General features: G+C 50.1%; 1 protein-coding gene across 1 annotated transcript; it reads right to left on the reverse strand.

Annotated features, from left to right (window-relative positions):
- Nucleotides 1-26,752, reverse strand: NOVA2 (NOVA alternative splicing regulator 2). Its single transcript, XM_055551870.1, has 4 exons — nucleotides 26,595-26,752; nucleotides 15,917-16,060; nucleotides 10,637-10,803; nucleotides 1-1,756 (listed from the first exon to the last, which is right to left on the reverse strand). The coding sequence occupies exons 1-4, from the start codon at nucleotides 26,677-26,679 to the stop codon at nucleotides 674-676; spliced, it is 1,479 nt and encodes a 492-aa protein (XP_055407845.1). The 5' UTR covers nucleotides 26,680-26,752; the 3' UTR covers nucleotides 1-673.

The following is a 26,752-nucleotide window of genomic DNA, read 5'->3' on the forward strand; positions in this document are numbered from 1 at the left end:
CAACAAAAGAGTTGAAAAGTCCCACCTAGGAGGGGCAACTCCAGCAGGGAGGGAGAGTAGCTGAGAAAATCTACAACTCTGGGGTCTTTGCTCCAAATACCCCATTTCAACTCACACTCCTCTGCTACCTCTGCTTCCATCATGTCCCTCAGATCCGGAGCTGAAAGCAGGAGAGGCAGGTGTTGTTTTGGGGAGGCCCCTCATTCTAGGTGACCCAGAGGCTCCTCCCCTCCTCCCATATGGAAACAAAAAGTTTATAAAGGGGGGAGGGGAAATCCTTATCAAAGGAGGGGAAAAAAAGGAGGGAAAGAAAAGAGAAAATAACGCTTTGTTTTCTATTAAAATCAACAAAATGCAATATATACAGATATCACACAGACCTGGGCCCTGGGAGAGGAGGGTCAGGCCCAGTCAAGCATAGGGAGGAAGGAAAGAAGGGGTCAGTTCAGGGCTGGGGAGGGAGCTTCTTGGCCTCATCCCCAGCCATCACTCAATCCTGCCTATGACTACCAGAAAAGGGGTGGGGGGGAGTGCAGTCAGGCCTACCCCAGCCCCATCCCAAGAGGAGCAGGACTATACCGAGCTGAGGTCAGGAGTTGGGGAGGGGGAGGAGGAGAAGGAAGAGGAGGAGGAGGAGGGGCAGGGAGCCAGGTGGGAGCACACACCGCAGGCCTCATCCCACTTTCTGGGGGTTTGAGGCCCTCACTCCCTGCTCGTAGGTGACCCGCTGGCTGATGAGGTATTGAGCGGCTTGCGTGGCCGCGGGGCTGCCCGTGATGGTGACCCGCCGGTTCCGCGTGCCTGGCAGGAACTCGCCCTTCTTGGAGATCTGGATGCGGGCGCCTGTCAGCTCCTGGTACTCCACCAACGTCTTGCCCCCCTTGCCCAGGATGGCTCCCACCAGGTTCTCAGGCACCGCAATCTCCACCAGCTCCTTGGCACTCTCGGCGGCCAACTTCTCCGCCGTCAGGAAGCCCCCAGCCGCCCCCGCTGCGGCCGCAGCGGCCACCAGCGGGCCGCCCCCTCCCCCGGCCCCGCCGCCCGCCCCGGCCCCGAGGTAGCCATTGGCGGCCGCGGCCAAAGCGAAGGACCCCAGGGCTCCCGGCGGCGGCGGTGGAGGCGGAGCAGCCCCTCCGGCTGGCCCGGCCCCTGCTTCACCGGCGTAGGACGCCAGGAGGTTGGCGGCCGCGGCGGCGGCAGGGTTGGCACCGGCGGCCACGGCGGCCAGGACCCCGGAGGCTGCGGCCGAGTTGAGCCCCAGGCCGAGGGAGTTGGTGTTGTAGCCGTAACTGGCCAGCGTGTTGAGTGCCGTGCTGATGGCCAGCAGGTCGGTGCCCGAGAAGGCAGGCAGGGCGGCCGGAAAGGCCCCCACGCCCGCCAACCCCGCCGGGCCCAGCAGGCCCGAGGCGGCGGCGGCCGAGGCGGCGGCGGCGGCGGGCAGCACGTCGGCGGGGCTGGCGTACGGCGAGCCGGTGGGGTTGGAGTTGGCCACTGGCCCAGCCACGTTGGCGTAGCTGATATTCAGGCAGCTGCTGCTCTGGGGATCTTCCTGTACCTTCTGCACTATGGCGCTCACGGCCTTGTGCACCTGCTCAGGTTCGCCGCTGACCGTCACCACGCGCTCCTGCAGGTTGATGCCCTCCGGCTTCTGGGACAGCTGCACCCAAGCCCCCGACTGTTCCATCACGGCCTTCACGGTCGCGCCCCCCTTGCCGATGATCAGACCCGCCGTGCTGTTGGGGACGATCAGCTTGGCCTGCGTGGGGAGCCAGAGGGAGGGTCTTTAGGGGCGGGGTCATCGGAGACTGAATGGCAATATTCGTCTAAGACTGGCTGTCTCAAGGTACTTCTCACCGCTGGCTCTCAAGTGTCCAAAATCAAACCCAGCAAGCCCCCTGGATATGCACCAGTATGGTCCTACCGGTTAGGAAAAAAAATTTTTTTAATTTAAATTTATTTTTTTTGGCCACACAGCATACAGGATCTTAGCTCCTCCATCAGGGATCGGACTTGTGTCCCCTCCAGTGGAAGCATGGATTCTTAACCCTAGACCACCAGGGAAGTCCTAGGTTAGAAATATTGACTTTCTTGGTGGTCCATGGTTAGGACTCTGCACTTCCACTGCAGGGGGTACAGGTTTGATTAGTGATGGAGGAACTAAGATCCTGCACACTGTGGAGCACAGCTAAAAGAAAATAAGTAAATAAAAATAATAGTGCAGAAATACTGAAATATTTCCATATTTATTAGTTAAAAGAAAAAAGGAGCTAGTACTCCAACTCCCCTTGGTAGCCTCTCAGCCACCCTGTCCTTGGGACCCCTGGGTCCTCCTTACATCCAGCACCTAAAAGTTTAATGGCTGACCAAGTGGGAGCCCACCAGGACCCCGCCCCCAAGCTTGCATTGGTGCCCATGTCCTTCAATATCATTAAGTACTCTGACTCCCAGCCTCAGAAAAGGCATTATTAGTTTCACTTTACAGATGAGCCACCCGAGGCCTAAGAGGTGAAGGGACTTGCCCCAAGGTTACCCGGAAGGAACTGAAGTGCAGCCTCATGGATTACTGTTCCATTGTGCTTTCCACCCCATGATGTGGTCACCTGGATTAACCTTTCTGTTGTTATGGATTGAATTGTTGCTCCCATCCATCCTAATTCACCTCTTGAAGTCCTAACCCCTAGTACCTCAGAATATGACTGTATTTGGAGATAGGGTCTTTAAACAGGCCTTGAAGGTTAAGAGAGGTCATTAGGGTGGACCCTAATCAATATGGTTGGTGTCCTTATAAGAAGAGACTAGGACACAGACACACAAAGGGGGAGGGCCATGTGAAGACAGGAGGAGTTCTCTGGTGGCCTAGTGGTTAGAATTCCTGGCTTTCACTGCCAAGGCCCTATGGGCTTTCATCGCCATGGCCCGGGTTCAATCCATGGCTGGGGAACTGAGATCCTGCAAGCCATGAGGTATGGCAAAAAAAAAAAAAAAAAGAAGAGAGAGAATAAAAGCCATTCACAAGTCAAAGACAGAGGCCTCAGAAGAAACCAACACTGCCAACACCTAGAGCTCAGAATTCTAGCCTCAAGAATCGTGAGAGAATGAATTCTGTTGTTTAAGCCACCTACTTCGTGGAACCTTGTTATTACAGCCTTAGCAATTAGCCTTAGCCTTAGTCTTATACAGTTGTCTTATCTGTGAAATGATGGTAACAAAGCTTACATCAGAGAAGATGGAGAAAACTGGTCATGTTATATGATGGTCCCCCTTCTCAGCTGTAGAGCAGCCCATCCTTTGCAGCTACAAATTGGATCAATCTTAACACCAGTGGGGATATTTCAAAACCAAATGTCTCCTTTCACATCTCCAAGAGCATTTCTACAGTGCTTCTCCTTTCCAGTGCTTCTCACATCCCCCCAGACCTGTGGGTTCAATCCTTGGAAGCTCTCATCTCTGCCTCTTTGTTTTAACCCCTAAACCTGACCCCAGTGGTGTCTGGGAAATTGTGGGAGTGGTTTTGGTTGCCGAAACAACTGGGGGCAGATGTGGGCATTCAGTGGGCAGGCCCAAAGACGTTTGCACACAGTAATGTGAGAGTCAGTTCCTCGAAATGAAGAACTGTCACAGGTTCTATATGACTTTTGAATGTCCCCCTGGACATTCATGTTGGTGAAAAGCCTGTTTATAAATCTCCCAACCCAGAACTGAATTTCATGCTACATGTTAAGTACCAAGTATTTTTTTCTTTTGCACAGTTTTAAGATCTATTGAAATTTTCAGGAATGTAACTACAGTATCAGTAAGTCAAGATAAGGCTGTATTTTGTTTTGTTCTGAATTTACCAAGAGTCATTCATCATTTTAGAAAACTATGACATCATGCAAACTATTATATATAGAACGGATAAACAAGTTCCTACTGAATAGCACAGGGAACTATATTCAATACTCTGTGATAAACCATAATGGAAAATAATATGAAAAAGAAGGTATATATATGAATAACTGAATCATTCTGCCATACAGCAGAAATTAACATAACAATGTAAATCAACTATACTTCAATTAAAAAAAAGAAAACCATGACATTGGTAGTAATGCCATCTGTATCATTTAACTCTCCATTACTACGCTCTGGATCACCATGTTTCTTGCTGTGTCACTCAAGCCATGTTAGGTGTGAGCAGCTATTTCATTATTTCTTCTACTGTGGCCCTGCCTGAGCATTTACATATTAGAATTGATCTTGTTAAGTGTTAGCTGCTCAGTCATATCTGAGTCTCTGCAACCCCATGGACTGTAGCCCACCAGGCTCCTCTGTCCATGGAATTCTCCAGGCAAGAATATTGGAGTTGCCATTCCCTTCTCCAGGGGATCTTCCCCACCCAGGGCTCAAACCCAAGTCTCCTGCATTGCAGGTGGATTTTTTACTGTCTGAGCCACCATATTAAAACTCATTTTATAACAAATCACCTTCCTTTCATTTCTCCTTTAGGAAAAAATATTTAGGGATATAGGAAATGTACATCTGTACAATGGAAAATTACAGTCAATTTAAACCAGTTGAAGGACTGATGCTTGCTACAACATGGATAAGCCTAGAAAACATTATGCTGTGTGAACAAAACCAGGCACAGAAGACCACATATTGTATAATTCCACTTATATGAATGTTCAGAACAGGCAAATCTATAGAGACAAAGGAGATTAGTGGTGGCTTAGGGCTGGGGTGGGGAAGAGCTGGGAGGATTGAGGGGTGGTAGCTAAAGGGATCAAGATTTCCTTTTGAGGAAATGAAACTTCTAAAATTGATTGTGATGATGGATGCCCGACTCGGAATACAATAAAGCCACTGAATTGCATACTTTAAATGGGTCCAACGTATTTTTGTGGATTATATCTCAATACAAGTGTTAAAGATCTTAGAGATATAGATATGCTTTCTCTTTATATAAATAGGCTCATTGTATATATAATTTCAGAGAGTAAAGTGGGCATGGTAAAATATTGGGTTGGCCAATAAGTTAGTTCCAGGTTTTCCATAAAATGCAATGGAAAAACCCAAACGAACTTTTTGGCCAACCTAATATATCCAGGAGAAAGCGGACATTGGGTCCTTCAAACAATCAAACAGGGCTGAGAACTGATGCTCTACATGCTGTGCTCCCTGTTGATCTCTCTGACTTCAGTCTTTCCTCCCTCTCGCTAACTTCGTTGCAGACACACCAGACTCCCTGCAGTCCCTCCAACTGGCCAAGCTGTGCCCAGACTCAGGGCCTTTGCACCTGCTGTTCCCGTACCTGGAGTGCTTTTCCTCGGAAAAGAGGGCTTCTCACTGTCTTCATTCATTGCACAGATGCACCCCCCCAGAAAGCCCTTCCCTGCCCACCCAGATTATCAAAGCTCATGTGTGTTTATTTTACGTCTCCATCATAGATACCTTCAGATTCGTAACTGCTAATTTCACATCTCTCGTATGATGTTGAGTGGACCCCTCAAAAGTCCAAAACGAAACTCATCTTCCTCCTCAACTGTGTTTCTGCCACGGTCTTCTTCATTTCAGCACACGGAAAATGCATCCTATCACTACTTGGTCCCAACCTTTTGGAGTCCTCTCTTTCCTTTACACTCAACATCCAATCAGCAATTTTGTTGGCTCTGCCTTCAAAAATATATCCTAGATTATGCTAGATTAAAAGAGATTAAGGAGGTATAACAGCCAAATGCAGCGCATGAACATTGACTGAATCTTTAATAAAAATACTCTATACATGTAAAAGACATTTTTGACAATCTGAACGCGGACTTTTTATTTAGCAATATTATGAATCCAGTGTTAATTTTTCTAAGTGCAATAAAAGTACTATAATAATATAGGAGACTATCTTTGTTTGGGGCAGCTAGACACTGACGTATTTAGGGGCGAAGAGTCATAAGATCTACAACTTATTTTCAAATAGATCAACAACAGGGACTTCCCTGGTGGTCCAGTGGTTAAGACTGCATGCTTCCAATACAGGGGGCACAGGTTTGATCCCTGGTTGGGGAACTAAGATCCTGCATGCCTCTCAGTTTAGCCAAAAAAAAAAAAAAGTCAAATTGATCAACAACAAAAGAACCCCAAAGTCAATGTGTGTGTCTGTGTGTAGAGATAAAGCACATGTTAATAACTGGTGAGTCTAAGTGCAGTGTATAGGGAGTTCATCGTACTGTTCTTTAAACATTTTCCAAATATAAAGAGAAAAAAGGTACCCATACTTCGTTTCCTTTTTCTCCATCTTGTCTTCATAGTACTTTTCACTCCCTGACATCCTATACATTTTATTTATTTGCTTCTTTTCTGATTTCCCAGGGGAGAATTTAAGGTCCACAAGGGTAGAAATTTTTGTCTTTATTGCTTACTGCTGGGTTCTCAGTTCCTAGACGAATGCCTGGCACATACTTAGCCAAGGGTGGGTGAACGTACACATGCAATGATTGTTATCCCCAGGGGCAGACCTGTATTTAAATCCCACATCTGTGGCACAGCCACCTAGGAAAACAGTCTCGCAGTTCTTCAAAAAGTTAAACGTAGGTTTTATCATATGACCCAGAAATTCCACCCTACATATTTACCCAAGAGGACTGAAAAAAATCTCCACACATTTGTTCATTAGCAGCATAATTCATAATAGCTAAAAAGTAGAAACATTCTACGTTTCTATCAATTGATGAATAAATAAACAAAATGTGGTACATCCATACAATGAAGTATTATTTGGCCACAGAAAGGAATGAAGTTTTGATACACACCGCAGTATGGATTTGAGCTCCCCAGGTGGCCCTAGTGGTAAAGAACCTGCCATCAATGCAGGAGATGTAGGAGTTGTGGGTTTGATCCCTGGTCAGAAAGATCCCCTGGAGGAGGGAAAGGCAACTCACTCTAGTATTCTTGCCTGAAGAATCCCCATGAACAGACGAGCCTGGCGGGCTACAGTCCATAGGATCACAAAGAGTAGGACACGACTGAAGCGACTTAGCATGCACGCACGCACAGTATGGATGAATCTTAATGACATTATGTTAAGGGAAGGAAAGCACGACTCAGCATGCCACATTGTATATCATTATGTATCTTTCAATTTACATAAACTATTCAGAATAGGCAAATCTATAGGCACTAAAAGCAGATCACTGGTGAAAGGGGCTGGGGCAGAGGCACTGGGGAATAGAAAATGACTATTAATGTGTATGGGGCTTTTTTGGGGGTGGTGAAAATGTTTTGAAATTAGATAGTGTTGATCAATGCATGACTTTGTGATTATACTGAAACCACTGAATTAAACACTTTAAAATGGTGAACTTTACAGTATGTGGATTATCTCTCAATACAGATTTTAAAGAAATCACTGGGAAAAGAGAAGTCTGACAAGTCAAGGGGATAGAACAGAAGAATGTGCAAAACCAGGACTAAGAGTAAAGAGGGATTTAGTATGTGATACAGCATTGCAGAGCAACAGGAGAAGGATCAAAACTTTCCATCCAAGAAAGTGTGTCCACCAAGGAATGGTGAAAGCAAAAGCCTTCACCTCTCTGTGCCTCCGTTTCCTCACTGCTGACATTGACATTACCACAGCTGCTCTATTCAGGTCTTGGGGATACTCAATGACTAAGGTTATTCCATGGTGGTTGGCACAGGGAAGCCCTCAGAAAACAGTAGCTGTCCTCACAATAGGCCCAGATTGCAAGACCACAGCACCTTAGATCTTCAGATGCAGTTCTATAGAATCCTGGATGTTAGAACAGTAGAATGTTAGAATAATATATTCCTCGAATCTTGGAATCACAGAGCCGTAGAATTGTAAGTGTCTCAGAGCCAGAAGGACCTCAGAGACCATCTGCCTCAGATGTTTGCAAGTCTGGAGATTTAAAAACAACAGTAACAATAACAGCAGCAGCAGCAGCAGCAGCAGCCACTAATAACTGTATAAAGTAGGTACTATTATTAGCGCATTTTATAGATTGGGTGGCTCAGATGGTAAAGAATCTGCCCACAATGCAGAAGGCCCAGGTTTGATCCCTGGGTCGGGAAGATCTCCTGGAGAAGGAAATGACAACCCACTCCAGGATTCTTGCTTGGGAAATCCCATGGACAGAGGAGCCCGGTGGGTTATGGTCCATGGGGTCGCAAAAACTCAGATACAGCTGAGTGACTAACACATAGATTGGGAAAGGGAGGCACAGAGAAGTTAAGTAAATTGCTTAAGGTCACACAGATAGTGACTAGTAAAGCCAGGATCTGATCTCAGGCCAGAGTTCAAGTTCAGATTCCCAGGACTTCTCCCCAGAAATTTGGATTCAGTGGTCCCAGGCTGGGACTCAGGCATCTGTGTTTTAACCTAGATGATTCAGATACCAGCCAGGGCTGAGAACCACCCATCTAACCCAGAGGTGGCAAACTGGTGGTGCTCAGGCCACAGCCAGCCCATAGCCACAGAGTGTTTTAAAAACTGAGCCAACCTTGAAAAATCAGTTGATTTCAGATATGTTTGACTTCATTTGAAAAATGTAGAAGATGTTATAGGAAAACTCAAACAAACTTTTGAGTCAACCCAATAATGCTCCATCCTCATTCCCAAAGGGTAAGAATCAAGTGGAGCTGAGCAGAAACTACCCACTTTAGGGATACCATGATACCTCTATGATAAGGGTACATCCTCAGTCCTTTATGTTCCCTTTCTGAATTCTGGAAGCACTTCAATTTATAATCCCCAGTTTGACCCTGCTTCCCCACTGTAAAGAAAGGGAAGCTGAGCATACATAACGGAAGAAGACACAGGGCAACACAGCAAGTCCAAGGCAAAAAGGGAACAGACTTGCCTCCTGACTCAAAAATCTCATAGTAACAACAATAGCAAACATTTTTGGATAATTGCTTTTCAAACATTAATAAACACTAGCCACTACCCTTAAATAGGTACCATTATGAATCTCATTTTACACGGAGAAATCAAGTCACTTGCTCAAGGTCCTGCCGGTAGGAACTATCAGAATAGAATTCAACTCAACATCTGACTCCAGAGTCTGAACCTTTAGCCATTATCTCTTTCATTCTTTGAAGCCCCTGCGTAACAAGGCAGAGGAAAAAATCCTGGTTCTATAACTGTTAGACTCCACTATTTCAGAGTTCCTGTGGCTTAGGGAGTGGAGTAAGACGCTCAGGTGCTAATGATGCTGACCCCATTTTCCCTGCAACATGTACAAACTTTTGATGAACCCTGAGCCCCTAGCGGCCACGACCAAGCCGGAGAGAAGAGGCAGTACCTTTGCTTCCTTGCAAACTGTGGGGAAGCTGTGGCCTGCTGGTGGGAAGGGATTTAGGAAAGGGCCGGCTGGGAGCGAGGGGCGGAGTTGCTTCAGCACCAAGGACAGCAGCCGCGCTCCAAGCCTCAAACTCGCAGGTTTTGGGGGGATCGCTCTGATCCGCAGTATTCTACTAGGGTTTACTGCCCACCGTTTCCCCACGAACCCGTAGAAACTCAGACCCGTGGTCTTTCCCATCTCAGGGTAATAGGATTTCCCAGGAATCCCAGATTCCTTTTACCGAGGCTCTCTCTCTTATCTTTGCTTCCAGGCAGACGTCTGTTCAGGAACCCTCACAAGTGGCCTGTCCGCCTGCTCAGGGCTTCTGCCCTTTTGCATTGTGTGCACACATATAGGGGAGTGGAGAGAGGGAGAGCAAATGGGGAGTTTACCGCAGCCAACCCCAAGCTCTGCTTCTGCTCGGCCCCCTACCCAGTCAGGGCCATGTTGCCAGGGGCTTTACAGGAAGCCCAGCTGCCCAGTGTGCACAGTCCCACGAGGCCCAGGAAGCAATTGATCCACTCTTGCCACATCCCTATGCCACGGCTTCTGATAATGCAGGCAACCGAAAGGCTCTGCCCTCCTTCCATCCCTCCTCAAGAGGGCTGTGTAGGAAAAAGACCTGCCTCCTCGCTTCCTAAGCAAACACCATTTTCCCAAAATGGTGGCTAAACTCCTATCCAGTAGCTATGAACAGAGCGGGTACTAGTGCTGAGTTGCCTATGGGTGGGGTGGTTACTTCTGGTGAGAACAGGAAGTGGGAAGCAGGTGGTTTTGAGAGACAATGGGATGAGGTGGAAGAGAGAAGGGGATCTGGTGAATCCTAGGAGGGAGGGGTAAATAAGGGGCTCTCGGTCAGATTCTCCCAGACCTTCATTCTCCCTCTGAATCAAATCACTCCAATAAGAGGTCTGGCGTCCTTAGGCTCTCTTTATGAACCACTACCGTGTATTTGATTGATAAATGTTTTTTAGCTATTATGCCATTGAAGCAGGCTTCCCAGGTGGCTCAGTGGTAAAGAATCGGCCTGCCAAATAGGAGATGCAGGTTCAATCCCTGGAGCGGGAAGATCCCTGGAGAAGAAATGGCAAATCACTCCGATATTCTTGCCTGGGAAATCTCCTGGACAGAGGAGCCTGACGGGCTACAGTCCATGGGGTTGCAAAGAATTGGACAGGACTTCACAGCCAGAACACCACCACCATGCCATTGAACCCTCATCGCAATCTGGTTACATGGAAGAAGTGCTTTCTCTCAAATCCCACCGGCTTTACGAAAACCCAGCCTCTATCCCTGCTAACCTGTTTGGCTCTGTCAGGATTCATTGTGGTTTGGGGTTGAAGGATATTGACCACCTCAGGCTTGGTCATCGCTTGTGGGATTTCTCGGACCTTCTCAGCAATAAAGCTGTGCACAGCATTCAAGGCCTCTGCTGTGCCCTGTACCAGGCATACTCTCTCTGTGGTTCCTGTTGAGCAAGGAAGAGAGGGGTCACACTCATCAGAAGGAGAGTGAGTGGAATTCCTGTTTTATTATCTTCACTTCCTCTCCCTCCCTTAAAACAAACCCAGGGAATGGAAGAATGATGCTTAAGTGCTTTGCTATGCCCACAACAGCCCTGGGCAAGGGAGACAGGGCTCAGCTGCCTCTTCCCAGTCCTTGCTGGCTCTCGGTTGCTTTGGCAACCATTCACTCACTGCCCCCCCCCCACCTTCTAGAAGCCGAGAGCTCAGGCCTGCAACGGTTGCCACAGTAACTGGAACCCCCTTATCGGTGTGGCTGGCCGGGTCCTCAGCCCACCCCCAGGGGGATGAGGGACGAGGCCCCGTTGCCTTGGCAACCCCTGAAAGCCTGCAGCGACGGCCTCTGGGCTTTTGGAGAGGATGGGGAAGGGCTGGGGGATGGGGGAGACAGCAGAGAGGCCTGAGTGCCTGCCTGGACCCACCAGATGGAGGGCTGAGGGGTGGGGGAGGGCAAGGGTGGGGAGAGGGGAGAGCAGAGTGGGTCAAAGACAACTCATGGAAGAGTGGAGATGGAGATGCAGAAAGGACGGCAGGGTGCCTCTGCTGGCGATTCTCCAGATATTTGTGGCGGTTCTGACCTGGGCATCCTTGGGGGGTGTGTGTGTGTGTGTGTGTGTGTGTACTGGGATGGGTAGCAGAGAGAAGAGGTGCTAATTCTAGGTGATGGTGGGATATATATGTATGAGAGAGAGACTCTGGGTGACACTGACCAATGCAAATACATCTGTGAGGCTGTTTGGGTGCGTGGTGCGTGTGTGTATGTGCCTGTATTTTCTTGGGCAGGACTGGCTCAAATATCTGTGTATGTGTGTAAAAGAAAGAGCAGGAGAGACCAGGATACAAACAGACTGCATGACATAGTGATTTCAGTAAAGACGTTTGTGTGGGGGGGAAAGACTTTGGATGTCGCTGTGACGTTCAAGGTTATGTACACTATTTACAAGACTGAGCTGGGTGTGCACGAGGGTTTGAGAGTAAGAAACAAAGAATCCAAGGAAGTGGCATTGACGTTGTACGATAAATGCATAGCACTTGGAGATTGTATGACAGTGCGCGTGTGTGTGTGTGTGTGTGTGTGTTTACGTAAGGGAAAAAGATATCCGGACACCTCTGGGTGTTCAAAAGACTACCTGGACAAATGGTGTGTGGACTGCAAATGTATGTGCAAAGGCGCATGTACAAGTAACAGGCAAGACACTGTGAATGATGAGGGTGAACATGAGGAAGAGAAAGAAACCGACAGGCAGACCCAGGTGTCAGTATGTAAGAATTGATATTTGGAGAATTCATGTATTTGTGTGTGTGTGTGTGAGGGTCTGAATTACAGCCAGACAAAGAAGACTCCACCAGGACTGGCTGGGGTGAAGCTGTGAGTGCCTGGATGACACAGGCAAACTAGGTGTGGTGTGTGTGTCTCCCTGGGAAGGACTCCTTTTGCAGGACCAGTTAGCTCCCTGGATCTAAATTGGGTCCTGAGTGCACCAGGCTCCATGTGCCTGCGTGTCTGGGACACTTGGGGGTGAGTGTCCAGTGTCCTGTGGGTATACCAGTGCAGCACGCTGGTGTTACACCCCGATCCCTCGCTTGCCGTCGCTCAGCCTGGCATGCCAGTCTCGCCATGTGTCTGGGTGTCCCCGTCCTGGGTCACTGGTGTAGCTGACATCCTCCATGTCCTCTGGGCCGCTGTTCCTCACTCTTACTCCCCTCCACCCCAGAACAATGGCTTGGTCTGAGCCAAGCGTGAGTCAGCGCATAGGCTGCCTCCGTCTGGGTGTAAATAGGAAAGGGTGTGGGTCAGGGTGGGAACTTGGGGGGTGGGGTGGCCCCAGGGAGAGCCTGGCTGAAGTGGCCCGGCTCTCCATCTCTGTGAGGCTTCCTTCCAGCTCAGGGAGTCTGTGATCTCACACCCCCTTGTAGTTCTTAACCAGGATCCACAGGGGCTTTGGGGGACTCAGTTAAACCCTGAAAGAATACCTAATAATAACAGCTGGTGCTTACATAACACCAATTGCCAGGCATCATTCTAAGCACTTTATATGTATGTATGTGTATATATATATATATATATTTGTTCACTTTAATATATGAGGCAGGTGATATTATTATTCTTGATTTATTGCTAAGGACATTAAGGCACCTGGGTTTTGTCCAAATTCATTCAGCCAGTAGTGAAAAATCAGGGTTTTGAACCCATGGGTCTGGCTTCAGAGTCTGGGCTTTTAAACATTAAGCCACCCGGTGCTAAACTTGGTGTGAGTGGAGTGTGTGCGTGTGTCTGTGTTGGAGGGAGGCATACAATGATTGCAATTTTGCTTTGTATTTTTGATGGTAAAAAAGAATACGTAAGATGTTAAACTCAGCTGCAAAGATGTGATAAATCAATACATTAAAAAAAAAAAGTGTCTGTATCTGTTTTTCTTCTGGGGTTAGGGTCCAGGGCTTCAGGCAGCTGTTTAAAATCTGAAGGAATTTTAGAATCAGGAGAGGTCTGGGTAAGCTACACAGAAGACTGCGCGGCTTGGGGCAGGTACCTGCTTCCTTCAGGGTCTAAGTTTCTCCATGTATGACTCGGAAGACTTGAATCTGGAGCTTGGGGGTTCCTGTACCAAGGAGGGGGCACCCTTCGTGTGTTCCGCCCCCCGTTTTGGGTTAAGGGCCACACAGATTTTTGTTTCATGGAGTAGATACATAAGTGCAGACATACATGTGCGTGTGCGCGTGTGTGTGTGTGAGCTAACTAGGCCCAGAGGACCCTTTCAATTTCTCCATTGTCATTTCTCACCTGCCACACTGAACAACTAACCCCCACCCCGCAGTCTTTGAACATGCTCTTTCATCTCCCCTCATCACACTTTACTGCTCTTTACCTAGCCCACTCTTTTATTATTCTGGCTTCCTCCTCCAGGAAGCCCTTCCTGATCATCTCAGTCTGGGTCAGGTGCTCTGTCTGGGCTCTCTCCATTTGGGCTTCCCCAGTCCCAGCCCTGACCACCCTAAGTCATGATTGGTATTCAGTTTATCTTCCCTACTGGGATGTGAGATCCATGAGGGCTAAGCTGGGGTGTCTCAGTCACTACTGTGTCCCCATCTCTGTCTGGCATGGGACTGGCCTGGAGAAGATGCTCAGAGAATATGAATGAATGGAAAGTATCAGCCAGAAGCAGAGAAACACATGCGAGAGCAGTAGCATCTCCATGTCCTACGTTCCTCTGGGTCCTGGGAAGTCCCAGGGATTGGACTGGGATGTAGGGCTATTCCTGCATCTCTGAGCCAGGAGCCAGCACATGCTGTACGATCTGCAAGTTCCCAATGGGGGTGGGGGGTGGGGAGCAGGACTGGCTGCATGTCCAGGGGCTGGAGAGAGATGCTTAGCTCACGGTGCTTGTTTGAACAGTGTCTGGCCCAGGAGCGAGTCAATGACTGGCCCATCCTTTGGGGTTCTCAGCTGCCTAGCCAATGGGGCATGTCACTGCGTTGGGAGGGGATGATGTGTGTTATGTCACAGAATGAGATCCAGGGGCAAGGAACCAAGTGTCCTTGGATGGGTGTCCTAAGCAGAGGTCTCATCCGTACCTTGTGGGCTAGAAGGGTAAGGGGAAAACTGGGCCAGGGTGGAAGAGAAAAGGGGGTTGTGCCAGGTTCCCTGGACTGTTCTCTAAACCTCTTGCCAAAGCTGCTTAGTGAGATGGGAGGCAGAGGGCGGGGTGGAGAGAGGAGAGAGAGAGACAGGGAGAGAGAATATGAAATTGTCCTGACCCTGGGCTTCAGCTCTGGTGTTTGACCTAAAAAATCCATGGGGATTAAGGATGAACTAGAACCAGCGCTGGACCAAAGATGCAATTCAGGGGACCTTGCCTGGATTCCTAGATGTTGAAGCTCAGGCATTGGTCTTGGGAGAGAATTATGAAGGGGGTGAGAGATATTGAAGGGGATTAGTGAGAGGGGAGGGGCTTGGACAATTTATGATTGGAGGAAGGGAGATAGAGCTGGAGAAGAGGCAGAAAATGGGCTGATTGTGGAGAGAGAGGAAAAAAGAAACGAGGCAGCTGAGACTTAGGAGAAAAAGAGGACTGTAAGGGGAGAGATGGGCAAGCAGGTGTGAAAGAAATGAGGAGCAACCCCCTGCAGAGAATGAACCCATTGAGGGGTGCAACTAAATACTGGTTGAATGGGTGACTGGAAACAGATAGCTGGAGAAGAAAAAGTGAGACTAAGAGGTAGAGGAAAAGGAAAATATGGGGAGAGAGATGGGAAGACAGAAAGGGAAGGGAAGAGGAGGTGACAGAAAGGGAAAAGCAGAGACAGACAGACCGGCTGGGCGGCTAAGAGAACAGAGATGGGGGACCTCCAAAGGGAACCAGAGAGACCGAAGAGAAACAGGGCATGGGGAGACAGAGAGAAGCCGATGGGAGTGGAGACTCAGGGAACAAGAGAGGAGAAAGTCAGAAACAGAATGGGAAAGGGACTGCCCTGGCGGCCCAGTGGTCAAGACCCTGCGCTTCCAAAGCAGAAGGCGCGGCTTCCACCTGTGGTTGGGGAACTAAGATCCCACATGCCGTGTGGCTCAGCCAATGGGCAAGAAAGAAAGATGACAGAGACAGAATGAGAGACATGGAAAGAACCACACAGATGGAGAATCAGTGTGACTCAGATCGGGTGAGATGGGGTGACAGAGAAATCCAAAGGGAAAGACTAAGGGTCTGTGTAACACGGATGGCTGACCCCCCAAGCCTTGAGGGACACCCCAACACCTGCCTCCTTGGCCACCCCCCCCAGCTCCTCCAACAGACCCAACGGGGCAGGTGTGTGGGAATGGGTACATCTGCCACATCATGCAAATGAGTCATGAATATGCAGCAGTCCATTGTCTTGCCCTGCCCCCACCCCCATCTGCTCAGGCCTGGCCCCTGGGGCCCAGGGCTGCTCAGTCCCCTTAGGGGGAGGAGGAGAGGCCCCCTACCACTCTCACTGCCCCTAGGGGAGCCTTCCCCACTCCTGGAGGGCCCAGATGAGAGGGATGGGAGGCCGGAGCAAGCGTGCCCCGGGGTTGGGGCTCACCCGGATAGAAGTCTTTGGACTTGGAGAGCTTGATGGTGGCTCCCGTCTCCTTCTGCAGCTGCACGATGGTCTGCCCACCCTTGCCGATGATAGAGCCCGCAGCGTAGCTGGGGATCAGCACCTTCAGGAAGTATTCACCTTCCTCTGCAGGGGCACACAGCAGGGAGGGGAGTCAGGAGAGAGGGGTCTTCACCTTTGGATAGTACCTCCTGGGAGGCACTGGTATGGGCTGGGCTAGAAAACCCGCTGTGATCACAGTAACATATAGGAGCAAGGACTCAAGAGAACAGCAATAGGGAAATAATACACGTAATGATCCTCATTCACTCATTCATTCATTCATTCCACCAAGAATTCCTGAGCACCTGCTCTGTGCTTGGCACTATTCTAGAGAAACAGCCATGAAGAAAACAGACAAAGATCCCTGATTTCGCAAATAAGGTCAAAAGAGTTTTAGTGATTCAGCCAAGAGCACACAGTTACATTCTTCTAGAGCAGGGGAGACAAGACAGTGCATTTCATGTTGTCGGATGGCGGTAAGTACCAAGGAAACAAAAAGAGGCAGGAAAGAGGATGGGGAGTGTAGGTGCTGGACTGTCAGATCCGGTGGCTAGGAAAGCCCATCCCAAGGATACAGCATTCTTTGTCGAACAGACACTTCCATAGTACCTAATACATACTAGACTCTGTTCCGAGTAATTTACAAATACCATTTTCACACTGATGCTAAGAGGGAGGTACTTAAAAAAAAAAACAACAAAAAACAAACATTCCAGAGACAAGGAAACAAAGATGAAGGGATTTCTCCCACTCACACAGCTAGTAGATGGTGTCACATATGTGCTCAGTCGCTTCAGTTGTGTCCGACTCTTTGCGACCCCGTGGACTGTAGCCTGCCAGGCTCCTCTGTCCATGGGATTCTCCAGGCATGAATACTGGAGTGGGTTGCCATTTCCTTCTCCAGGGGATCTTCCCAACCCAGGGATCGAACCCACATCTCTTGCATCTCCTGCACCAGCAGGCGGATTCATTACCACTAGCAACATCTGGGTACCCATCAGGTACCGCCTGGGTAGTGCCACCTGGGAAGTGGTAGAGCTGAAATCCGAATCCCACCTGGCTCCAGAGTCCCTGCTCTGAACCATTAAAATACATTGTCTCCCGTCTGTGGAGGAGGGAACAGACCAGAACCACGTGGCCATGTGGCGGAAGGGCAAGTGCAAAGGCCCTGGGGTGAGGGTGTGCCTGGGCTGTGAGGGTGAGATGTCTAGTGTGGCTGGGGCTGAGTGAGACAGGACAGTGGGAGGAAATGAGGGCTGAGAGAGGTGGGGATGGTGGTGGGGTGTTCAAGCTTGTGGACCAAGGTGGTTTTTCTTCCAGGTGAGATGGGAGCTTCGGGAAGGCTCTGAGCAGAGGAGCTCATCATTCAGTTGTGTCCGACTCTTTCGTGACTCCGTGGACCATAGCCCATCAGGCTCCTCTGTCCATGGGATTTTCTAGGCAAGAGTACTGGAGTGGGTTGCCATTTTCTTCTCCAGGCAATCTTCCCGACCCAGGGATCAAACCCGTGTCTCCTGCAAGTCTCCTGCATTGCAGGCAGATTCTTTACCGCTGAGCCACCAGGGAAGCCCCATGTGTGATGTCTTAGGTTTTAAAAAGATCCCCCTGAGGCCCATGAGTGGAGCAGACTGTGACAAGCACAGGTGGAAGACCCCAGTAAAGAGGCAACTGCAATAGTCCAGGCAGGAGGTGACGGTGGTCTGACTGGTGGAAGCAATGAGGCGGGAGCGGAGCAGAAGGCTGGACTCTGGAGAGGCTCTGGCACTCATTACTGACCTGGTGCTGTGTTGAGAGCTTTGCCAGCTTGATCTCACCCATTCCTCACAACTCCCAGTGAGGTAGGGAAAATGCGCTCCATTTTATTTTATTTTATTAATTTTTCCATTGCAACATGTGCTTTGTTGCTCAGTCATGTCCGACTCTTTGCAACCCCATGAAGCCCGCCAGGCTCCTCGGTCCATGGGGAGTCTCCAGGCAAGAATACTGGAGTGGGTTGCCATACCCTCCTCCAGGGAATCTTTCCAACCCAGGGATCAAACCCAGGTCTACCACAGTGCAGGCAGATTCTTTACTGTCTGAGCCACCAGGGAAGCCCAAGAACACTGGAGTGGGTAGCCTATCCCTTCTCCAGGAGATCTTTCCAACCCAGGAATCTGAATCGGACTGGGGTCTCCTGCATTGCAGGCAGATTCTTTACCAGCTGAGCTACCAGGGAAGCTCCCTCATTGCAACATAGTTTATATATATGTTGTTGTTTAGTCACTAAGTGGAGTCCGACTCTTTGTGACCCCATGGACTGAAGCCTGCCAGGCTCCTCTGTCCATGGCATATCCCAGGCAAGAATACTGGAGTGTGTTGCCATTTCCTTCTCTATTATTTTTTTTATTATTATGTTTTACTTATTTTTTATTTTTATGTTTTGATATGGGCCATTTTTTAAGGTCTTCATAGAATTTGTTACAATACTGTTTCCGCTTTAAGTTTTGTTTTTTCCCTGTTTTAGCTCTCCAACCAGGGATTGAACCCACAGCCCCTCCATTAGAAGGCTAATTCTTAACCACTGGACCGCCAGGGAAGTCCCCTCCATTTTTACATAAGGGGAAACGAAGGAACAGAGGGGCACAAAGAAGTTAAGGTACCAGCCCAAGGGCACCAAGACAGTTTCTGGGTTGAGATTCAAATGCAATTCTGATTCATTCTTGGTCCACCCATGCTTAACACTCTTCCCTGCTGGCAGCTGAAGACCAGTATGCACCAGGACAGTCTCCAAGACCTTGAGGTGGGAGGCGGCACCAAGAGTCCTTAATAAGGCTTTGGTCATTCTTTGTTATGAACCAATTTTCTTGGTCATGTGCAAAGCGCTTTGTTAATGCAGTCTCAAGGCAACGGCCTAACCTCTGCAATCTTCTAATCAAACTGTTGCCCCCGTGTCCTCCCAGGGAAAAAGTCAGGAACCTTCTGAGTCTGATTTGTGATTTGGCCCCGCCCTGTTTTCCAGCTTCACATCCTTATCTTTCTCCTGGCACACTAGATCCACCTTCCTTTTTGCTCCTCAAACTTCCCTTCTCCCTCCCACCTCAGCGCCTTTGCACATTCTCTTTGCCTAGAACTCTGCTCCCCCAGGTGGCTCAGTGGTAAAGAATCTACCTGCCAGTGCAGGAGGCACGGGAGACACGGGTTTGTCCCTGGGTTGGGAAGATTCCCTGGAGGAGGAAATGGCAACCCGCTACAGTATTCTTGTCTGAAGAATTCCATGGACAGAGGAGACTGGTGGGCTACAGTCCACAGGGTCACAAAGAATGCCCCTCCCCCAATGAATTCCTTTTGTGCTTCAGGTCTCCCCTCAAATGTCCCATCTTGGAACTTTCCCTGGAACCCTAGGGAGGGGATGGATCTCTGTTTCACACCTTCAGAAGGATGTACCATGGTCCAGTGTGGGCCACGTCACTGAAGCTCTTCCTCATGTCCAGGGACTCACAAAGCACCCAGCCCATAGTAGGCATATAATAAACCTTGCGAAGGGCTTCCCTATTGGCATGAGTGGTAAAGAATCTGCTGCCAATGCAGGAGATGCAAGAGACACAGGTTCAATCTCTGGGTCAGGAAGACCCCCTGGAAGAGGAAACGACACCCCACTACAGTATTCTTGCCTGGAAAATTTCATGGGTAGAGGAGCCTGGTGCGCTACACTCCACAGGGCTGCAAAGAGTGAGATGCGACTGAGCAACTGAGCTCACACAAATCCTGGGAAAGAGAAGGGACAAGCCAGGCCATTTGGTTTCCGAAGCTTAAGGTCTCAGAACATCATCCCCCAGTGGCTTTCAACTTTTAAGCAAAGGAAATGTAGTTTCAACATCTCCAGTGAAACTCCAACATCCAGAGCAGATAAAAGAGAAACTGCTCTGTTAGAAGCCTGGGGCAGTGTCCTGGGGGCTGGGAGCCCTGCCCATCTCCACTTGGTCCCTTAAGATTGAAAGTTCTGGGTTCCCCGGCAATTCCCTGGTGGTCCACTGGTTAGGACTCTCTATTTCCACTGAAAGGGGCACGGGTTTGATCCTTGGTCTGGGAAATAAGAACCTGTGCATTGTTGCACGGCATGACCAAAAAAAAAAAAAGGAGAAAGAAAATTCTGGGTTCCCTGCCATGTGAACACGGAGCCACAGGGGCGAGGGGCTAGATGTGGCTTTTCAGGCAAGGGAAGGAGGTCCAGAATTAAGGGGTTTCCTTTAGCCCAAGGCAATCCTCTTAAATGTGCCTAATCAGATCATTAAGCCTATTAGGTAATTAGCCCCCCAGGGTGCCTCTCCATCCATCTTCCTAAGCACCCCCCCAACAAATGACTTCCTTCCCTGAGCTCACAGAGGTGGCCCCTTGCCTGCTCTGCCCCTCAACCTGACACAGAGATGGGGCCGGTTCTCCATCTTTGGCAGGTTTAGAAGCACGGGGAGGGTTTCTCACAAGAACTCCATCCTCTTTCCTTCTTTGATTTCATTCCCCATCTTTTCTCCAACCAAGGCCACTTCCTCAGCTTCCCTCTTGAAGGCTGTTCTGCAGAAAACTGGGGACACCCTCACTCCCCTCGCTCACACTTCCTCAGGTTTCATCTGAGAAGCTCTAAATGAAATGACAGAAACAGCCCTCGACTAAGTGCGGACTTCTGTCACTGACGGGAGGTGTGGCCTTGGGTGAGTCACCTCACCTCTTTGGGCCTCTGTTTTTTCATCTCTAAAATGGGGACAGGATAGCGCTGTCTTCTGGGGTTAACTGTCATTCATTCGATGCTCATTCGTGGAGTACTTAGGATGGTCTCAGGCATGTAGACCACTTTAGAAATGTCAGGTGTCATCATCAGCATAATCATCACTTTCACTATCACCTATTTCATGAACACAGGCGAAGCTCGTATTACAGCGTCTGGCGCACACTAAGTGCTGTATCAATGCAGAAATGCGCCTCGAAGGTTTGGGGTTTTGTTAGAAAATAGGAGGATGGGGGGATACCACTTCCTTCATCACCTCTCCTCAGGCTTCTCCCTGCTTTTTGGAGGAGGAACGTGTTCTCATTGATAAGAAACCAGGCTCTGCTTCCACTCACCTTCCAGCATCTACCTCTCTTTCTGAATTGTTGCATTCCTCTGTACTATTATTTCCTTGCTTTTTCTCTCCCTCCCTTCTTTTCTCCCTCCCTCCCTCCAACAAATCCTTCCTGAGCATCCACTACGTGCCAGGCCTTGTTTTAGATCCTGGGGACATAGCAGAGAACAAGACAGACAGTCCATGCCTTTTAAGTCCATTCCCTCTTAAAATGTAAATGCATCTATTTAAAGAGGACATTGAAAAAAATTATTGCTAATAGAGTTTGAAGGACTGGTTATATTTTTTTCCTCCCAAAGCACATTCATCTAAACCCAAAATGATTCCCCCGAAAAAGTCTGTCCATGGAATCCCCACTTAAACCACCTTGTGGGTGCCTGGTGGTCCCTATATCAGACTAGTGGAAGTTTGGAGGCCCCTCCTCAGAGGTCAGGGTCCTACAGAGAGTGACCAGCCGAGACCTCCCACCTGTAGAAGCTCAGAATTCTAAGGTCCTGGAGTCCCCATGGCAGCCCACAGTCTGCTCTACTGCTCTTCAGATTCTTCTTCATTTCCCATCGTGGGATGCTCACCTCCTCCAGGAAGGAGCCAGGCTTCTATCTGCCAGCCTGCCTCGAAGCAAAGGGCAGACACGAGATGTCAGCTGAACCCGGAAGCCCCCAGATCTCACATATCCCACCCTGTTTGAACCACCAAGGTTCTGCCTGTGAAAAAGTTCTTTCTACTGAAGCAAAATGCCAGAACTTTCCACCCACCCACCCTTCCCCAACCCCCTTAAGCTTTTCCCTTGGGGTCCAGATAGTTGCTCCCTCTACACAGGACGGCAACTAAAGATGCCAATTTCAGCTCTCCTGGTTCCCCTCTGCTGCAGTTTCAATATTTCCACCTTGGGATCGGGCTGTCTTTCCTTCTTCTAGTCATTCTGGGTTTCTGGTCTCCTCCACTCCCATGTCCCTGATCCTCAGGAAAGCTTATAAAGGCTTCCAACAGGGAACCAATACTCCTCTACCTCCATAAATAATGTTGACTTACCCAAGAGATTTGGGGTGCTATGTATGGGGAGAGTGGCCCTCTTTTTCTGTATTTTTTTGGCTGTGTTGTATGGCTTATAGGATCTTAGTCCCCTGACCAGGGATTGAACCCGCGCCCTTGGCAGTGAAAGCACAGATTCCTAACCACTGGACCACCAGGGAATTCCCAAGAGTGGCACTTTTTACTCAGCATTGACGCTTAAAGATGGTTTGGGTGCAGGACAGGGCTGTTCACTACACAGGTAGGACAGAAGTGAATGCGGCAGAGGTGGGGTTTTTGGTGACCGTGTTTTGGGGGAACCAAAGTAGGGGTGTTGTACTCATGGTACCTGCTCTTGTGTGGGGGTAGGGGTGGAAGTATCAATGTGTTCTGTGAGGTCTGAGGAGGCTGGGGTGGGATGCTGATATTGTCACTGGGAGTGTGTGAGGAAAAGCTGGTGGTGGAAAAGATGCCAGGGTGTGGTCGGTACCACTGAGGAGGGGCGGGACATTGGTGAATGATGGTGCTGCCCGTCCTTGCGAGAGATATAATACAACCAAGACATGCTTCTGAAGGGATGAGCTGCTGAGAGGTGCGATGCTGTCTTTGAGCTGCGACACTCTCTCCGACAGCGAGATGGACGGGGCGTGATTTCCTTTGGGCAAATCACCAGTGGATGGTGAATCAGGAACGTGACATTCTCCAGAGCAGTAATAATAATAACGATGGCTATTGTTTATTGAGAGCTTACTCAATCTGCCAGATTGAGTATCTGCCAGACCTGATACTGTGTATCAGGCATCTTGCTGAATTCACACAACAGCACTGAACCCACATACACAATCTCACTGAACCCACATGACAGCCTGGAGTGGTGGAGGTGGATATTATAGTTCCCATTTTCCAGATGAGGAGACTGAAGCTCGGAGCAGTGAAAGAATGTGCCCAAGGGTCACACACCAAGCACATGGCAGTGACGAGAGGAACCCAGGAGGCTCTCACTCTAGGGCTAGTAACCTTGGTGATAACTGTGTTAAAGATCGAGGATCTCAGGAGCAAGGCCTGGCTGGTGTCAGCTATGACTGGGGTGTGAGGTCTGTGTGCGTGTGTATGGGGGAGTTGATGTTTCTGTAAATGTAGGGGTGACGGGGATGGGAATACAGTCAGGTGTATAGGGGGCAGTCCAATGGCGCCTTAAGAATTATCATCTGTGGGACTTCTCTGGTGGTCCAGTGGTTAGGGTTCCATGCTTTCACTGGCAGAGCCTGAGTTCGATCCCTGGTTAGGGAACCAAGATCCCACATGCCTCATGGTATGGCCAAAAAAAAAAAAAAAAAAAAAAGAGTTATCGTCTGTACTCAAGGGGGACATTCTTTGTTACTGTGCCACCAGACCGAGACTATGTTTCTCTGGTGAATTCCCAACTGGAGCCTCCACTCAGTCTCCTCGTTCACGCCTGCCTGTCCGTAGTGCCCAGAAGCCGCTTTTAACAGCCACCATCTCCTCTACAAGCCCTTAAGCTGGCCCTGTGGGCAGGAGTTCAGTCTGCTGGGACTTACTGTGAAAGTTTCTTACCCCCGAGCCTCAGTTTCCTTGACGGAAAATGGGGTTCACTATAGTGTCTACTCATCCAATGGACCCAGCCTCCCGAGTTCAAATACCGGCTCTGCCTCTTATTCACTAACCTTGGGCAAGTTAATTAACCTCTCTGTGCCTCAATGTGTCACCTATAAGATGGGTAACAGAATTGTAAGGATTATTAAATGATTGAGTGCCAAGTGTTTTCCATAATACTTCTGATGTACTGTGGCGCCATAAATGTCATTGTTACAATTTACTATTATCATCATCAGATCATAGAGTGTTAGGAGAATTAAATGAAATACTGCATGTAAGGTATTAAGCAATAAAATTGGTAGCTACTATCATCATTCTGATTATTTTTATTTCCCCATTTGGCAGATGGTAACACTGAAGCTCAGAAAAGGAGTGAGGTTGACCCAGCACCCCACAGACATGAAAGAATTATTGGAAGGAGCCTTCGATTTTGAGATGAAAAGTCCTGGACACTTGCCCAGCTCTGCCCCTGAGCATTTCTGTAAACGGAGGACCGTCCTTTCGTATCTCCTGGCCTCAGTTTCCCCTGGGCCAACAGACGGGAGGTGGACGAGTCGGGAGGACAGGGTCTCTAAGGGTTCATCTGTTTCCCCCCTGCTGGAGGAGGGCTGAGCACATGGGAACCGGGCAGCCCAGGGTTGGAGAGATCCCAGTTCCCCCACTTATGAGCTGTGTGACTTCAGGCAAGTGGCTTCATTTTGCTGAGCCTCAGTTTTCCTCATCTGAAAAAGCAGCTCAAATCATCTCCCCTGAGGATTGCATTGGGAGATTACTCCATGTTTCAGAGCCTGAGTCGTAGTAGGTGCCAAACGCTAGGACTTCACCGTCCTTGGCAGCATCACTGTTAAATGGTGCCGTTTTGCTCTGACTGCTCAGATTTTGAACATCTCAGCCCCTTTAAGAGAAAATAGGGATGAGATCTCTTCCCTCCCCCCAGCAGGGGTGGGGCTGGACCACCGGACTGGGCTCAGGACTGACCGCCTGGGTCCCCAGACCCTCTCCAGGACTGGGAATGGCAGTGAGGCAGGAAGGAGGCAAGGAAGTGGCCGGGACACATTCATGCGTGTGCTGGGGGTGGGGGAGCAGGAAGAAGGACAGGAAACTCCCTCCCACCCCTCCCCCAACTTCCCTTTCCTCCAATTTCTGCTGGACACCCTCAAAGGCAGCCAGGGGTTCCCCGATTCCTATCTCACCTGGACAGGGTTGGCAGGGGGCTGGGATGGGAAGAAGAGATTCAGCTCCCCGTCATCCAAGGAGAGGAGGTGGGAGGTCCCCACCGCACCCATTAAAAGAGTTGCACTCTGCCCCAGGCCACCCCTTTCCCATCCAGAGGAAGAGGCCAGAGGAAGCGTTAAGATTTTGGCCAAGGTGACCGCTGGGAGGGGCATGTCTGCTCTGGGGTCTCCCTCCTTCCAGGGAGTTAATGGGCTGGGCTCTCTGAGTCCCCTGACAAACCCTACCCCACGGGCAGACATACACCTAGAGTTTCCAGCTCGGCTTTTATTCTCTGGTCCACATACCTCTTCACACACACGCTGTGAGGGTCCCTCTTGTCTTCTAAACACACCCTTAATGTGTTGTCAAACATTCAGCCATCACGCACATACACACACACTCTCCCTTGTCATACGTACAGAGAATCATCCCCACGCCAACCATTTCACACACAACCCCTTGTTACACATATACACACACTCAGGTGTCACACACAGACCTTCCCTTTTCACACCCCTTAGGTGTCACATGCACACGTTCCTGCTCCCTGTCACATGGGCCCCCATCCTTCCCTCTCCTTGTTACACACCCTCCTGAATTTCACCCAGCCTCTCCCCCGTCATACACCCACCTTCCCTGTTGCACACACCCCCTCTGATGTCACCGTTGCACACCTCCATGTGTCACACCCAGCCACAGCCTCTCTGGAGTCACACCCACACTCTTTTCTTGTCATATACCCTCACCAGCTTCTCCTGGTCCCACCCCACCCGGGACACTCCTGTGTCACACACACTGAACTGCCTTCTTCTCATCCACAAGGCCTCTCATGGCTCATACCCAGAGCCGGCCCATTCGGCAGCCCACACACACCCCCTTGCATGTCACACAGACCCTCTCACTCATGTGTCACACTCTTCCACAGTCCCCTCTGGGGTGACATGCACACACTTGTCACACATACCCTTCCGAGGGTCTCAAATATGAAGCCCAGCCCCTTTCATTTCTTACACACACAAACACACACACACACCCTTCTTCCTGTCATATCCATGATCCCTAATGTCACACATCCAGGCCTTACAGGGCTCACACGTATACACATGAACACACACACACACCTGTCCCGACCACACATTCTCTCACTGAGCTTTCCACACCCACCCTTTCCCCCATGTCACCCAACACACCCACCCAGCTTGTCCCCAGCACAATCCCGCCCGTGGCCCACACATGCCTCCCTCGGGCGCAACCCTGGCTCAGGACATCCCCAGGGAGGCTCCGGGTCCACAGGCCTCCTCAGCTCCTTCCCCTCCCCCCGCCAGGACACGCCAGCTTGGGAACACCCCTGCCCCGAAACGGTCACATCACACACCCCTCAAGGACACAGAGACACCCGCTCGGAGGGACCCACGCCCCCCATCCTTTGCGCGCCCCCAAGGACACTTACCACCCCCTCCCCCTCAGACCCTCTCATCGCAGACAAAGCTCCCGGGCCCCGGGCCCGCGGCGAGAGGGGGAAGGGGGCCGGTTCCCTCCCCAACTCCCCTCTCCTTTCCAGTCTAGGGAGGGGCGCCCTTCCCCTCCCCTGAGCCCTTGCACCTGCCGTTTGCGGGGGAGGGCGGTGGAGAAAGGCGAGGCCCCCGCCCGTTCCCCCGCGCCGAACCGCGGCCCCTTCTCACCTCCCGTGTTGCTGCGCTTGGTGCAGACCACCTCGGGGGGCGTTTCGAGGGGCCTCTTGCGGGAATCCGGGGCCTCGGGCTCCATGGGGGGGGCCTGGGGCGGCGGCTGCTGCTGCTGCGGCGGCTGCGGCGGCGACGGCGGCGGCTGCTGGGGAGGC

Source organism: Bubalus kerabau, chromosome 17 (assembly GCF_029407905.1).
Source record: "Bubalus kerabau isolate K-KA32 ecotype Philippines breed swamp buffalo chromosome 17, PCC_UOA_SB_1v2, whole genome shotgun sequence".
NCBI classification, from domain to species: Eukaryota; Metazoa; Chordata; class Mammalia; order Artiodactyla; family Bovidae; genus Bubalus; species Bubalus kerabau.

Bases quoted from the DNA above. Each gene is read 5' to 3' on its own strand.
- NOVA2 (XM_055551870.1), bottom strand. From the start codon at position 26,679: ATGGAGCCCGAGGCCCCGGATTCCCGCAAGAGGCCCCTCGAAACGCCC. The intron at 10,804-15,916 runs GTGAGCCCCAAC...CTTGCTCAACAG, and splicing joins GTCCAAAGACTTCTATCCGG to GAACCACAGAGAGAGTATGC. The intron at 1,757-10,636 runs GTTAGCAGGGAT...CTCCCCACGCAG, and splicing joins ATCCTGACAGAGCCAAACAG to GCCAAGCTGATCGTCCCCAA.